The sequence below is a fragment of the Elephantulus edwardii genome, unplaced genomic scaffold (assembly GCF_000299155.1).
Source record: "Elephantulus edwardii isolate Elephantulus edwardi_28Jun2011 unplaced genomic scaffold, EleEdw1.0 scaffold00216, whole genome shotgun sequence".
NCBI classification, from domain to species: Eukaryota; Metazoa; Chordata; class Mammalia; order Macroscelidea; family Macroscelididae; genus Elephantulus; species Elephantulus edwardii.
The window spans coordinates 4,633,391-4,647,561 of NW_006399966.1; the positions used below are offsets into that span (position 1 = coordinate 4,633,391).

The following is a 14,171-nucleotide window of genomic DNA, read 5'->3' on the forward strand; positions in this document are numbered from 1 at the left end:
TGGAGTTTCGAGTCAATAGAAATCTTTTTTCTTATAATAGTAGGTTTTAAAAAAATTTATTATCAAATGGCAAAAACCATCACCTTAAAAGTTACATAAAGGGGGGGGGGAATAAAAGCAACACAGAGCTTTTTCTTCTTGCCTTGCATTGGAAAGACTACCTCTTTGGTTTTTCTTTTACCTCCTGAGTCAAAGAATTTTAGCAGTAAGTGCAAATTTCATATACACGGTTATGAAAATACTGCTATGAGATAATTACCCATATATGAACTTTAGGCTTTGCACTTAATCCTAGTGTTCACTCCCTTTCATATCTGTTTACACTATGTTCCTGTTACGGAGTGGAGATGGATCTCCTGTATACAGTGCTTCATCATGAATAAGTCAATACCTATTCTGTTTCTAGGATTTGTGTGTGTGTGCATGAAAACACTTAAAAAAAAAGATATTAAAAAATTGCCTTTTTTCCAGACACCAACTTCTCCTTACATCTCCAGCAGGTGGCAGGAGCGGTCCAAGGATGAACCACACCCTATCTCCATTCCGCAGGATGGTCCCGCAGTGCCCAGCGGCAGGTGTGGCTCTAAGCATCAGTCCTGCCCGCTTAGGGACCTCGAACACCAGGACTGTCCTCTCCATGGCCAAGGCAAACAAGCCGCTGTCCGGCCAGAAGAGGGTTAATCATCCGCATTCCAGAGCCAGGGAAAGGGAGGCTGGAGGGTCACAGACGATGGGAGGGAATGTGAGGCCCTCCTTCTCACAGCACTGCTGGCTCTGCTGGGAGAGATAGATCACGCCAACAATGGCCACAGCTGTTTTCGTCTGCCCCGAAGGAAACTGGCTGAGGAAGCAGGTATCAGAAAGGGCCCTTCCTGCAGGGGCTTCTGTCTGCCTTGTAAAACTGTCAGAGCAGCTGCATTCATGTGCCTGGTGATAGATGGGGAGAGAAGCAAGGACAGACGACCACAGATGGACACAGCGACTGGCAAGTCGGGGCAGGTGGCAAAGGCCTCGCAGAGACGTGCAGGTGGGATGTGCTGATTCATGGCCCAGTTAACATACCGAGGGGGTCTCGGCCGCAGCCCCCTTCCCAGTCTCCCTTCAGGGCCAGGAGGGCCTGGGTGCTCAGACAATCCATCTCTGCTGAGCGCTTCCGCCAGCCTCGCTTTCTTTTCTTGCACCTCAGGTGTAAGCCTCTCCCCTCCTTCAGCTCCGGGGCTGAGGGGGCAATTTCTCTGTGTCCAGTCGGTATGCAATGATGTTTAAGTAGAAGTAGCCTCAAAGCTGTTTTTGAAAACTATCCTGAGTTAAGAGACTAGATTAAAAAAAAAAGTCAGTGCTAAAAATGTTGGTCTTGACTTTTGCTAAGAAAAGGGATTTGGGGCTGTCCACTCCCACTCACAACCCGGCCAGAGAAATTACTGCCTTTGGCACGTCAGCCTGTCGGCCACGGACTATCCAGGCTGAGCAATGCCTGTTATCAGGCACCAGATCTGAGGAGTTGGCACTGAGGTTTCCTCGGAGCATTATGTGACCTGCTGGCCTTCGACTTGTAACCAGAATCCCAGCCCCTGTGCCCTAGCAGACACCTTCACTGTGGCTCTCCAATTCTCTCTTGCTGTACACCCTGAAGATTCTAAGTAGGGCTTTCTTCATTAGCATAACACACTCTCTACCTCAGGGAGTTGGGCCCACAGCAATGTCTTTGAAAGCATCTTTCTACCTCTGTCTGGGGTCAAACAGGCACCCCTTGGGCCACTGGTAAACCTGGCCTGAGAAATGGGATCACTTAGGCCATGCAGACAACTCAGAATGGTGCTTTTTCTCTTCCTTTGGTGGTTTGTCCGAGTTTGTTCTGGCTGCACAAGCCTGGGAAGGGTGAGGGTCAGGGGCACCTTTTGCTATCTGCAAACCTCAGCCACCTGCCTAGGTGAGGTGCTGGTGAGCAGGCTGGCCCTGCCTCTTATGCCTCCTCTTCTCTGGGTCACCTGGGAGCACCATCGGCAGTGTGGAAGTTGCTGAGTTTGAGGCAATGTCTGTGGGGAGGGCTTATTCTGAGCACACCCCTTTCCCTCCCCCTGGGCTGAAGGAAACGTGGGGCCAGCCCTGCCCCATCCTGTCCCCATTGGCTGGCATGAAGCAGAGGGGGGTTTAAAAAGGCCACCGTGCCTGGGCTGGGAACTGGAGCTGTGTTACTGGAAGGCAAGGTGCCCTCCTCTGACTGGCACCATGCAGCTCTCTCTAGCTCTGTGTCTCATCTGCTTGATGGTGCACGCAGCCTTCCGCGTGGTGGAGGGGCAAGGGTGGCAGGCCTTCAAGAACGACGCCACGGAAATTATCCCTGACCTGGGAGAGTACCCTGAGCCCCCGCCAGAGCCTGAGAACAACAAGACCATGAACCGGGCAGAGAACGGAGGGCGGCCTCCCCACCACCCCTATGAGACCAAAGGTATGGGGTGAAGGCTAGACCTTATCCCCTAAGGTCCTGGGGTGGGGCTAGTAGGATTGTTTTAGCATCTCCTCTTGGGAGGTTGGTGAGACTGGAATAGACCCTCAGCCTCTGCCAGCACCAGTGCAGGGGCTGTCTTGGCTGGTGACGGGAGGATGCCATGCCAACACAGTCTTGGAGTTTGAGTGCAGGAGGGGTGTGGGAGGGGGGCCAGGGGTGAGTGTGCCCAGCAGGAAGGAAGCCTAGGGGGATAAGAACGTGGCACTGGGATGGACTCAGGGGCTCTAGAAAAACAAGAGGCAGGTCCAGGTGCACCCCTGGGTGGGGGCGGGGACAGAATGAGAGGAGCTTCATACCAGTGGAGCACCTGCTGGATGCCAGACACTCCCCAGCCAGCCAGACTGGCCCATAGACCCACCTGGTAGATACCCCCGGAGGCGAAGCCCTGGGTTTAAAAGTGAGGAAATGGCCCAGAGATTAAGTAACTTGTTAGTGGGAAGAAGAGCTGAGATTTGAACTTGGTTTGATTAATTCCAGTACAGCGTGTGTGTGTGTGTGTGTGTGTGTGTGTGTGTGTGTGTGTGTGTGTGAATGCGAGGAAGGGGATGGGGAGATGGAGCAAATCCCCCGAAGGCAATGGAGGGAGAAGGGTCAGAGAGGCATCTCTTTAGGTCTGCCCCTGAGCTGGTGCTCACTGGCCCAGGAGATGAAGATCAAGTTGGAGCACCTGACACATGTAGCAGCTGAGCCCAGGATCTGGAAGGCAGCAGCATCCTTTGTGCAGGTCGCTCCAGTCTATCCTGACCACCTGGCAAGCCTTGCCTCATTCCTGGGGAAGGAGCCCAAACTGGGGAGAGTGTGTGATGGCCCAGGGGGGACCACCCCTGGATCCCTGCTCAGGTCTGCATGGGGATCGTGGGGTGGGGTGTACAGGTGGCTCTGAGCTGCAGAGATGAATGAGGGCTGGAAGGACTCTATGAAGGACTCTATGTCCATGACTCTGTGAGCTCTTTCTAAGGCTCCTAAACCCCCTTCTTCAACTCATATCTGACTAGGAATATGGGGCTCCAGAAGAGGTAACCCCAGAGGAGGACAATTGGACACTGGGGCTTCGAAAGTGAAGAGTCACCCCTTCCCCTGGCGTAAAGTCAAGCAATACCTCAATGGGTTGCAGAGTCACTGTACCTTGGGCAGTCACTTCCCTGGGTGCCCGTGAGAAGCTCTGAGGAGACCACATGCCCAAAACAATGTCACCCTCTTCAGAGGAAGTGCCTGACCTGGAGGCACTATTCTTGGAAAGCCCCAAATGCCACCTTCTCTGGGCAAACAAGCCACCTCCACACACCACCCCTGCAGCCTCCAAGGTGTGAGGATGCCAAGCCAGCCCTGATGCCAGCCCGCTAGCTGAAGGGAGATGGGACAGTGCCACCCCTGCCCTGTGGTGTTTGCTCCTCTCCAGGGCTGAACTGCCCTTGGTCATCCTTTTGTGTCATGGTGGGACTATCCCCATGAGACTCTGGGGAGTGGACAGGAACTTGCATGAAGACCAGATTTTTAAAGATGTGCCCACACGTCCATGGTACGTGACATGCTCAAGATGTGAGCAGAGGACCAGGTCAGGCCTCAGAGTTCCCCAGAGGGCAAATCCGGATCATCTGATGTCTATTCGGATGATACAGATAAGAAACTTGTCAGCAGCATGTCTGGTGCCCAGCAGGTGCTCAATAAGTGCTTGAGGCAGGTTGACCCATAGGTTTCGTCAGAGCTCAGGTCTCTGATAGGGAAGTACCCTGCCCAACCCAGTCCAGCCTCCCAGTGGGTGCTCTGGCACACAGCTTCCAGCCTTATGGGAACCAAAAGGTGCTGGAGCTCCAGGGATATGTGACTCTGCCACAGCTGCTGAGCCCCTTTGGGGCTGAGCCTCTCTGAGCCCCGGTTTCCTCATCAGTGTCAGTGGTGTTAGTTCCTTTCAGGTCTCTGGTTTAAATTCTTATCCTGACCACCCCCCTTCCTAGTCTGCACTTCTGAAACACCTGCCTTTGATTTATTAGCTTCAATAACCCCCATTCCTTTCTCCATCCCCTGCCTACTCCTCTCAGGTGACTAGAAAGGAATTTGAGAGAGGGCAGAGCTAGGCAGAGGGTGTGTGGTTAGCCCAAACCTGGGACTCAGTGGCACAGGTGGGCAAGCTGGCTGAGACGTTCTCCTGGAGAGGAAGGAATAAGAGTTAACAGTTTCAGTTCTTGCTCTGTGCCAAGCAGTGTTCTCTGCGTTATATATGGAATAGATTATTCATTGAATCTTTGGGGCAACCCATTTTACAGCTAGAAAGCACAGAAAAGTTAAATGCCTTCCCAAGGCCAGTCACACAGGTATTACGTGTTGGAGGCGAATTTGAAAACTGCTCTCTCAGCCATGTTGCCATACTGAGGAGGAGGGCAGGCTGGAGATCTTTTCACTAGCCATCTTGGACCTGCCCTGCTCAGTAGGGCAGAGAGTCAGGAGAAGCGGGCACAGGTTCGGGAAAGGTGGTGGGGAGAGAGCCGTCTGGGCGGCCGCCTGCCCGGCTCACGCGCGCCTCTCTCCGCAGACGCGTCGGAGTACAGCTGCCGCGAGGTGCACGTCACCCGCTTTGTGTCCGTCGGGCTGTGCCGCAGCGTCAAGCCGGTGACCGAGCTGGTGTGCTCCGGCCAGTGCGGCCCAGCGCGCCTGCTGCCCAACACCATCCGCCGCGGCAAGTGGTGGCGTCCGAACGGGCCCGACTTCCGCTGCATTCCCGACCGCTACCGCGCGCAGCACCTGCAGCTGCTGTGTCCCGGCGGGGCGGCGCCGCGCGAGCGCAAGGTGCGCCTGGTGGCCTCGTGCAAATGCAAGCGCCTCACCCGCTTCCACAACCAGTCGGAGCTCAAGGACTTCGGGCCCGAGGCCGCGCGGCCGCAGAAGGGTCGCAAACCGCGGCCCCGCGCCCGGGGCGCCAAAGCCAACCAGGCCGAGCTGGAGAACGCCTATTAGAGACAGCTGCGCCGTGCTCCCCTGCGGGCGCCCCCCGACGGAGGTCCTCGTGTGTTTCTGTCCCCTGTGCGTGGTTCGATTGTTTGTACTTCATTTTAAATACTGGCAGCCCAGGGGAAGGTAGCCAGACCCTGAGGAGTGCAGGGTGTCACCCCAGGTTCCTCCCCAAGCCCGCTGAAGGGGTCCTGCCCCGGCGGGGGGGCGGGGGGGGGGAGTTGAGTCACAGACACTGAGCCACGCAGCCCTGGCCCCGAGGCTGCTCTGCTTTGCTGGTCCCACTGCAGAAGGGACAGAAACGGAAGCCTTTTCACCATCCAGGGTCGTAAGGGGCAGAGAGGTGTGAGCACGGTTTGTAGGCTCACCCCTCCATCTCTCCGTGCCACCTTCGGCTCTGTGCTGCACCAACGTGACAGGTCTGGGGGTCTTTAGATAGGACCTCCTAGTCCTGACTGCCGCGAACTTGCTGTGTGTCCATGCACTGATTGCATCATTCCTTTGCTGGGCCTCGATTTCCTCATTTGTAGAACGGGAGTGGGGGAGGATTCCGATGGCGGAGGCAGCTATCTCACATGATTCCAAGGACTTGGGTGCCTTCGGATGGGCAGAGGAGACAGTGGGGTTGGATTGAATCACAGCTGAGATCACTTCCAGAATTCGGAGATGTGAGCCTCTGATCTGACAGCCAAAGATGAGAAACAAACAAGGGGGGAGGGAGGAGAGAGAGAGAGAGAAAAAAAAAAAGTCTATTTCTGGATGAGGAACTCCTGGAAGAAGCTGCGTTGTTCGCAAGCCTGCCCTCCCCAGATGGTTGGCTCCCTCGCTCCTCCATCTCCGAGGATGCAGAAAAAACATCTTCAATGGGGCTTGAGGAGGAGGGGGTCCCAAGAATGGGGGTGGGGGAAAAAAGAAATGGCTTTTCTTTACTTATTCCCAAGGAGCAGCATCTCCTCGCCCACCCCATGGCCAGACTTTAAAACCACCTTCTACAGAGATAACCCAAAGTCACAGCACACCGAGATCCAAGTTCAATGTTCAAAGCCCCTGCAGATCCCTTTGGGAGTCACCACCTTCTGCCCACCGCCCATAGTCCCATTTCTATTCCCCAAATCGCTTCTCATTGCTCTTACCATGGGATAACACAGTGTATGTTAAAAGAATATGATTGGAGGGGGGAAAATGACAAGTGCTGTACATATGCTGAGAAACTGCAAAGCATACTAAGTTAGCTGCCACCCAGAACTCTTCTTGAAAACCATTTCCAGACACCTCTTACTTTCTGCATAGTTCCTAAGTGTTAACTTTTTTTTTTTTAAGCAGAAGCACATGCCAGGCAGAAGCCTGCCTGGCCTGTTTGCTTTCGCAATCCTCCCACATGGCACTTGTACACAGGAATGAAAGTAGTTGTTTTTAAAGAGTTAAGTTACGTATTTATTTTCTCACGTAAGTTATTTATGCAAATGTTTTTCTGGTAGAGAATGACAACGGTAATATTGCTTTATGAAATAACAGCCTGTTCTTTCAGAACCCAGAGGCATTGTGAATAAAGACAATGAATCATTACAGAGAGGATGTGGTCTCGTTTTTGTCAACCACACACAATGCCATTTCTGTCAAAGTTAACACCCATCTCTCAGTGTCTGGGGCTTCAGCCTCCGGGACACCTCTGACTACTTTCTGGTGAACCCTAGTGACAATTATGTCTTTTCTTTGTAGAGTCATGTTCGTCTCTTCCTTTCCAAACCCAGGCCTCACTCCTCAGCCCAGTTATTGCAATAACCTCATCCTGGTCTCTAGCATCTGTCCTCCACATGGGCCTTCCAAAACCACTGTTCTGGTTATGTCATACCCTTGTTCAAGAGCCTTCGTAGCTCCTCCCTGCCCATGATCAAGTTTAGGTTTCCCAGTCTGACCTTGCCCTGCTTGGTTCCCGTCCTCCACTGTTCCACACTTCCCTTCTTCCTCCAAGGGACCACTCGCTCTGCTGACTCTTGCCTCCTTAGTTTGACACCTCGGTTTACCACCCACAGCAACTCCCACTCTTTCTTGTTATCTCTTCTCTGCCCTCCACCTCCAAATGCTCCTCTCTTTCTCCCTCTCTTCAGATGTTTGAGTCTCCCTTTAAAAATGTGTTTTGTTGTTGTTTTCAGGAATATACACAGCAGAACCCAAGCTCCTTCTGTTCATGTCGTCACTTTAGTTTCTAATTCTGTGTCCTTCATTTGGGAGAACACGCCTTCCATTCAGGCAGAACTGGTCTGGTCTAGCCAACTGTTGCTTGGTCCTGGGGTGAACACGAAGGCCAATAATATCGGAATAAGCACCCGGGGCCTCAGCTGAGCCAATGTGGTTCTTTTCTCCAGATGCGGATTTCACGTCTCCTTAATGAGGACGTAGTCTTGTTGTTCGGTACCGACGAGTTTGAACCGACCCATAGCTGACTCTCCAGCAGGGTTTCAGAGGCTCTAAATTGCACAGGAGGAGAGTACCCATCTTTCTCCTGCAGGGCAGCTGGTGGATTCGAACCACATGCCTTTGGGTTGGCAGTGCAAGAGACAATGTCTCACATTTCTCTGAAAGTTTATCCTTCTCAGGAGCCTGCAGCGATGGGTTCAAGGATAGCAATCGTTGTGAGAATGGCACAGGATTGGGCATGCTTCATCCTATTGTGCGAAGGGTTCCTGTGAGTTATCACCAACTCGAAAGAACAGCAAAGCTTCCTAACAGTGTTGGATGCTGACTGGGACTCAAGAAACGTGCAACTACCCTAAGGAGAGATGATCACCTGTGAAGCTTTAAACAAAGTCCTGTCTGCTTTGGAGTAGCCTTGCCCTGGGATCCTGCTGAGGCGCTTCCAGACTATGTGTCTGTTCAATGCCCACCAAATACTCCTAAATGCATTAACTCCATCCAGCCTTTGATAGATATAAACTGGTGGTGCTGTCTGGTCGCTCGCCATGGAACAGGGGGCTTGGGGAGGGGGACCCCTCTACTCCATCATGAGGTACTTCCTAGAGAGCATTTACCTTGAGAGACAATGTGGGCCAGTGGGTGGGAGCAGGCCTACACTTGAACTTGAGGAGTCTGCTGCAATGAGGGGTTAAGGGTTTTGCTCATAGGCAAACTATCAGGTCAATGTGTTCTGCATCAAGTGTTAAGGGAACCAGGGACACGTGTCATTTGCACAGTGGCAGGGATGAAAGTTAAGGGTTAGGGAAGGTTTCACAGAGGTAGGTGCTACCAGAGAAGGAGGCCTCGGCCTTCAAGGTGGAGGGCACAGCTGAGCAAAGGCCCCAAGGCAACAATTGCATGGCTGGGTCTGGATGGATGCAGGCCAGCAGCTTCTCAGTGTGTACCAAGTCCTCACCATGCAGAGCAGCCCGGGGAACCAGCCATTCCAAGCAATGCCCAGATCCGAGCTACATCAGGGTCTTTCTGGACATGAGACTCAGGAGGGACTGACCGGGGCTATAATCCCAATACCACGAGAGTTAAAAAAAAGGAAAATAAAATTGAATTGTAGGACTAGTTGGAGGTTACTATCTACATGAGGTCTGTGTGTCCAGCACTCATCAAAATGGAATAGATAACAGACTGGGTTGGTGTGTGCAGGGGGTGATCTGGGGACACGGCCAGGTGGGAGCCTGTATTAACAGTCTGAGAGTCAAGCATAGAAAGGGAAACTGGTCTCTCTTACTCATCTCTTTCTCACACATTGAAAAACCCATCCTCACTGTCACCAAGTCAATTCTGACTCCGTGCAAGCCTGGCAGGCAGAGCAGAACTGCCTCTTGGGTTTACAGGGTGCTCCTGATTCAGGCCAGGGTCTTCTCAATTGCTTGCTATGCATCTGAAAGCTGGGCCGTGACTAAGGATGACAGATAATGGATCGATGCCTTGTTCTGCTGGAGAAGCATATTGAACATATCATGGACTGCTAAGAGAACGAACAGATCTCTCCTAGAGAGGGTGAAACCAGGTTGCTCCTTGGAGGCAAGGACTTTGAAGCTCAGTCTCATATACATTGGGTATGTGGCCAGGAGAGACAAGTCCTTGGAGAAGGACATCATGCTTGGAAGAGTGGAGGGTCAGCGCAGGAGAGGAAGACCTTGGATGAGATGGATTGACACCATGACTGTGGCAATGTGGTTAAGTGTGTCAAAGATGGTGAGGTTGGTTCGGGATAGGGCAAAGTTCACATCTGTTGTTCACAGGGTCACTATGAGCTGTACTCGATTCAATAGTCTGCTGTTAGGGACCTCGCTAAAGTACTCAGGAGCAACGGTGTCCCTCTGGAGATTAAGGTGCGCATGATACAGGCCATGGTATTTGCATTCGCTTGTTATGCATCAGAGAGTTGGACAATGACTAGGGAGGACAGAAGGAGAGTGGATGCTTTTGAGCTGTGGTGCTGGAGAAGAGTACTGAATGTACCATGGACTGCCAGGAAAACAAACAGATTCATCTTGGAGAGGATTAAACCAAGCTACTCCTTGGAGGCAAGGATTCTGGGGCTTCGCCTGACATACTTTGGACATGTTGCAAGGAGGGACGGGTCCTTGGAGAGGGACATCATGCTTGAGAGGGTGGAAAGACAGCGCAGGAGGGGAAGACCCTCTATGAGATGGATTGATTCGGTGACTGGGGTAATCGGGATGGGTGTGTCAGGGGCAGTGCGGTTGGCGCAGGATAGAGCAGGGTTTAGGGCTGTTGTACATAGGGTCGCTATTAGTCGCAAACGACTCGACAGCACATAACAACAACAACAATAACAACAACAAACTTTACAGAAGCTGACTGCCATGTCTTTAACCCACAGAGTAACTGGTTTGAATTGCTGATTTTTTGCTTGACAGGACAGCCAAGTGCACCCATCACCTTTGTGCCACACCCCTATGGGGCCTTGACTATATTTCTAGAACAGGTAAGGCTATTAGCCTATTGTCCCAGCACCCACTTTCATGCGCAGGAATGTTCTGGTTTGGACAAGAAAAGCTCTGGTTCCCTTGCAGTTAACAGATGGCTGTCCTGTGAGCCAGCTGGGACTCAGACATGCACTCGTGTCTTAGTGCTGGTCACTGCCTGGGAGGCTCTCTGGGTGCCAGTCCACGCCTAGGGATCATTCAGACCTCAGCCAAGTGGCAATTCCCTGACCAGCCAGACCAGCCCAAATCCCTTTGCTTTATTTTCCATAAACAATGCTCCTTTCCTCCAGGGAGCTTATCTCAGAAGTCATGTAATTATTTATCCCTGTAAAAATGTGATTACGCTCTCTTTCCCTCCTGTACTTTAAGACCCAGGAAAGCAGAGGCCTTTGTTCTTTGCCGCTCAGCAGGGCATCTAATATGCCTCTTGGCTGTGTACTTGTTCTTGAATTTAGGATTTACTCTCTTATGAGAGTGACCTATCTGGTGCAGTCAGTTCTGACTGGTGTCAGAGTAGAAGCACACTCCACAGGGTTTTCAGGAGCTGGTTCTTTGAAAGAAGATGGTCAGGCCTCTGAGTAGCCTCCGGGGAGCCTCTGGATGGACTTGACCCTCCAACTTTCTGCTTAGAGCCAAGTTTGTCAACCATTTGTACCATCTGGGCACTCCTTTGTGTGACAGCTGCTTTGGTTAGGTGCCGTCAAGTTGATTCTAACCCAAAGTGTTTGCATGTGTTACGGTTGTCAGTAGTAACGTGTGTGGAAGCACATCTCCAGCGTTTTCTATCTCAGAGCTGCTAGATGAGTTCTAGCTGCCAAGTGGCGAAGCAGGAAGGCCAGGAGTGAGCCCTGTTGATCATGACTTACCCTTCATGAACTGCCCTGTGGGATCTCCAAGGCTGTAAAACAAACAGACATGTCTTGGGACAAGTGCAGCCGGAGTGCTCCTTAGACGCAAGGAGGGTGAAGCTTTGTTTTACAAACTTTAGGGGAGGAGGACTATTCCTCAGAAAGGAACATCATACTAGGAGAGATGGAGAGGGAGTGAGACCCTCAAGAAGACGGATCAACGCAGTGACTGCAGCAATTGGCTAAGTGTGTCAGAGATGATGTGGACGGTACTTGGCAGGCTTCAGGTCTTTTTATTCATAGGGTTGATATAAATTGTGCTCAACTCAATGACACCTAACAACCACAACCACAATAATATTCATGGAATCAGATTGAGGCGTCTTTCTCCCACGAAGTGGCTGCCGGATTCAAACCTCCAACCATGTGATGGCCAGCAGCGGAGTGTTTGGCCACTCTGCCACCAGTGTTCCTTCTCTTGATGCCAGAAATAACAAATAAACTCAAAGTGTGACACCCAGAGATGAAAAGTTCTTTGGAGGAAAGTACAGCTGAGTTAATAGAGAAGGCTAGAAGTACTTAACTCTAGCCTCTCTGAGGAGGGAGCCTTTGCTCTGAACCCCAAATGCAGTGAGGGACGGAGCCACACAGGGGAATGGTTGTGTGCCAGGCGGGGGAATAAGTGCAGAGGCCTGACAGTGTGTGGGGGCGTGCGAAGGGACACCGCTAATTGCCTTGGGTGCCTTTCAGGCGTCTCTGTGCCAAGGCTGCTAACCCCTGATCTGGAAGCCGGCATAGTAATTATAATCACAGTGGCTAGAAGCGTGCGTGTGAGCGTGTGTGAGTCTGTATGCATGCGTGTGTTCTCCTGGCTCTATAAGTCAAAGCACAAATGACCCCAGAGGATAATTTGCATAGTATTAATTATCTAGCTAGACACACCTTTAATCTGTGGACCACAATAGATTTGCTTAAGTAAGGTTATTGGCACGAACAGATATATTACAATAGGAAGACTGATGCTGTTGAGTTTTTAAACATTATGAAATGTTTTATAATTGCAGAAAAAGTCTACTCTTTTCTTTGAATAGAGGCTCCTCAACTCTAAGCTGTACTGGAGGCAAAGACTTTAGCTCAGGGCAGGAAGGTCTAAGTGTACACATATTGCTTGTTTGCCGTTTACTGCCCCAGCTCCTACTTAGACACATTGGTAGATATAGACATGTTCGCTCTGTCCAGCTGAGACCCTATGTCAGGGGGTAGGGATGTGAAGGGTCGGAAGGAGTCTAGAATGAACGGATCTTTTTTACAAAGATTAACTTGTATGAGGTGCCTAATGATACCACTCCAATGAGCACACATTCACATCGTAGCATCTGCTGCAAAGTCCTTCCAGAAGACAAAGCTTCACTCTGCTCCTTGGATTTGCATGCATATGTGTGTGTGTGTGTGTGTAGGCACCATCTGCATTTGTTGTTGTTGTTATGTGATGTTGAGTCACCTACACCCCATAATGACCCTATGTACAGCAGCTCTGAACTCTGCCCTGTCCTGAGCCAGTCTCCCTAATTCTGACTCACCAATCCCCATTGGCCCAGACACTGTATCAAATCATCTCCCTTTCCTTTGCTTTCCCTCCACCCTTTCAAGCATGATATCCTTCTCCAAGGACCGACCACATGTCCAAAGTACGTGAAACGGAGCTTCAAATTCCTAGCCTCCAAGGAGAAACTTGATTTCACCCTCTCCAAGACAGACTTACTTATTTTCTTGGCAGTCCATGGTATGTTCAAGACTCTTCTGCAGCATCACGATTCAAAGTCATCAATACTTCTGTCTTCTTTGGTCATTGTCCAACTCTCTGAAGCATAACAAGTAATAGTGAAGACCATAACCTGGATTAGGCATACCTTAGTCTCTAGACTGACATCATGGCTTTTCAGCACTCTGGAGAGGTCCCTGAAAACAGATTTTCCCAATGCAATTTGTCTTTTGATTTCCTGACTGCTGATGTTAAGAGTGTTGATTATGGAGCCGAACAAGCTGTAATTTTTAACAATGTCAATCTCTTCTCCATCTATCATGATGCTGCCAATTGGCCCAGTGGTGAGAATCTTTGTCTTCTTGATGTTAAGCTTCAATCCATATTGAAGACCACAGTCCTTGACCTTCTGCAGCAAGCACTCCAAGTCTTCTTCAGTTTGAGCAAGCAAGGTTGTGTCATCTGCCTAACATAGGTTGTTGACGAGTTTACCTCCAATCCTGATGCTACATTAAGCCCTACTTCCCTAATGATCTATTCTGTCTACGGCCATATCACCCTGAACGTGTCTGATCTCGTCCGATCTTGGAAGCTAAGTTGGGTTGGGTCTGGTTAGTACTTGGATGGGAGACTGAATGGTCTGTTCTGCATATAGATTGAAAAGGTATGGAGACAGAATGCATCCTTGATGCACTCCTTTCATGATTGTGAGCCATGCAGTATTTCTCTGCTCTGTTCTGAGGACTGCTTCCTCCTGATCCAAATATAGACTTCACATAACCACAATCAAGTGTTCTGGGATTCCCATTTTCCTTAAGGTTAGCCACAATTTGTTGTGATCTACACAATCAAATGCCTTTGCATAGTGAATGAAACACAGATAGACATTCCTCTAGTACTCTTTGCTTTCTGCCAAGATCCATCTGACATTGACAATCATGTCTCTAGTGCCACTACCTCTTCTAAACCCACTTTGTATTTCTGATAATTCTCTGTCAATGTATGTTCCAGTAGTTTCTGGATGATCTTCAGCAGGAGATTTTGCTAGTGTGTGATATTAGTGATATTGGTCAATAATTTCCACACTCTGTTGGGTCACCTTTTTTTTTTGGAATGGGAATAAATATGGATCTCTTCCAGTCAATTGATGGAGTAGTTGTTCTCCAATTTTCTTGGCA

General features: G+C 50.5%; 1 protein-coding gene across 1 annotated transcript; it reads left to right on the top strand.

Annotated features, from left to right (window-relative positions):
• Positions 1-2,229: 2,229 nt before the first annotated feature.
• Positions 2,230-5,461, top strand: SOST (sclerostin). The gene is made up of 2 exons (XM_006897859.1): positions 2,230-2,449; positions 5,040-5,461. Exons 1-2 carry the CDS (start codon positions 2,230-2,232, stop codon positions 5,459-5,461), a joined length of 642 nt encoding a protein of 213 aa, XP_006897921.1.
• The last annotated feature ends 8,710 nt before the right edge of the window (positions 5,462-14,171 follow it).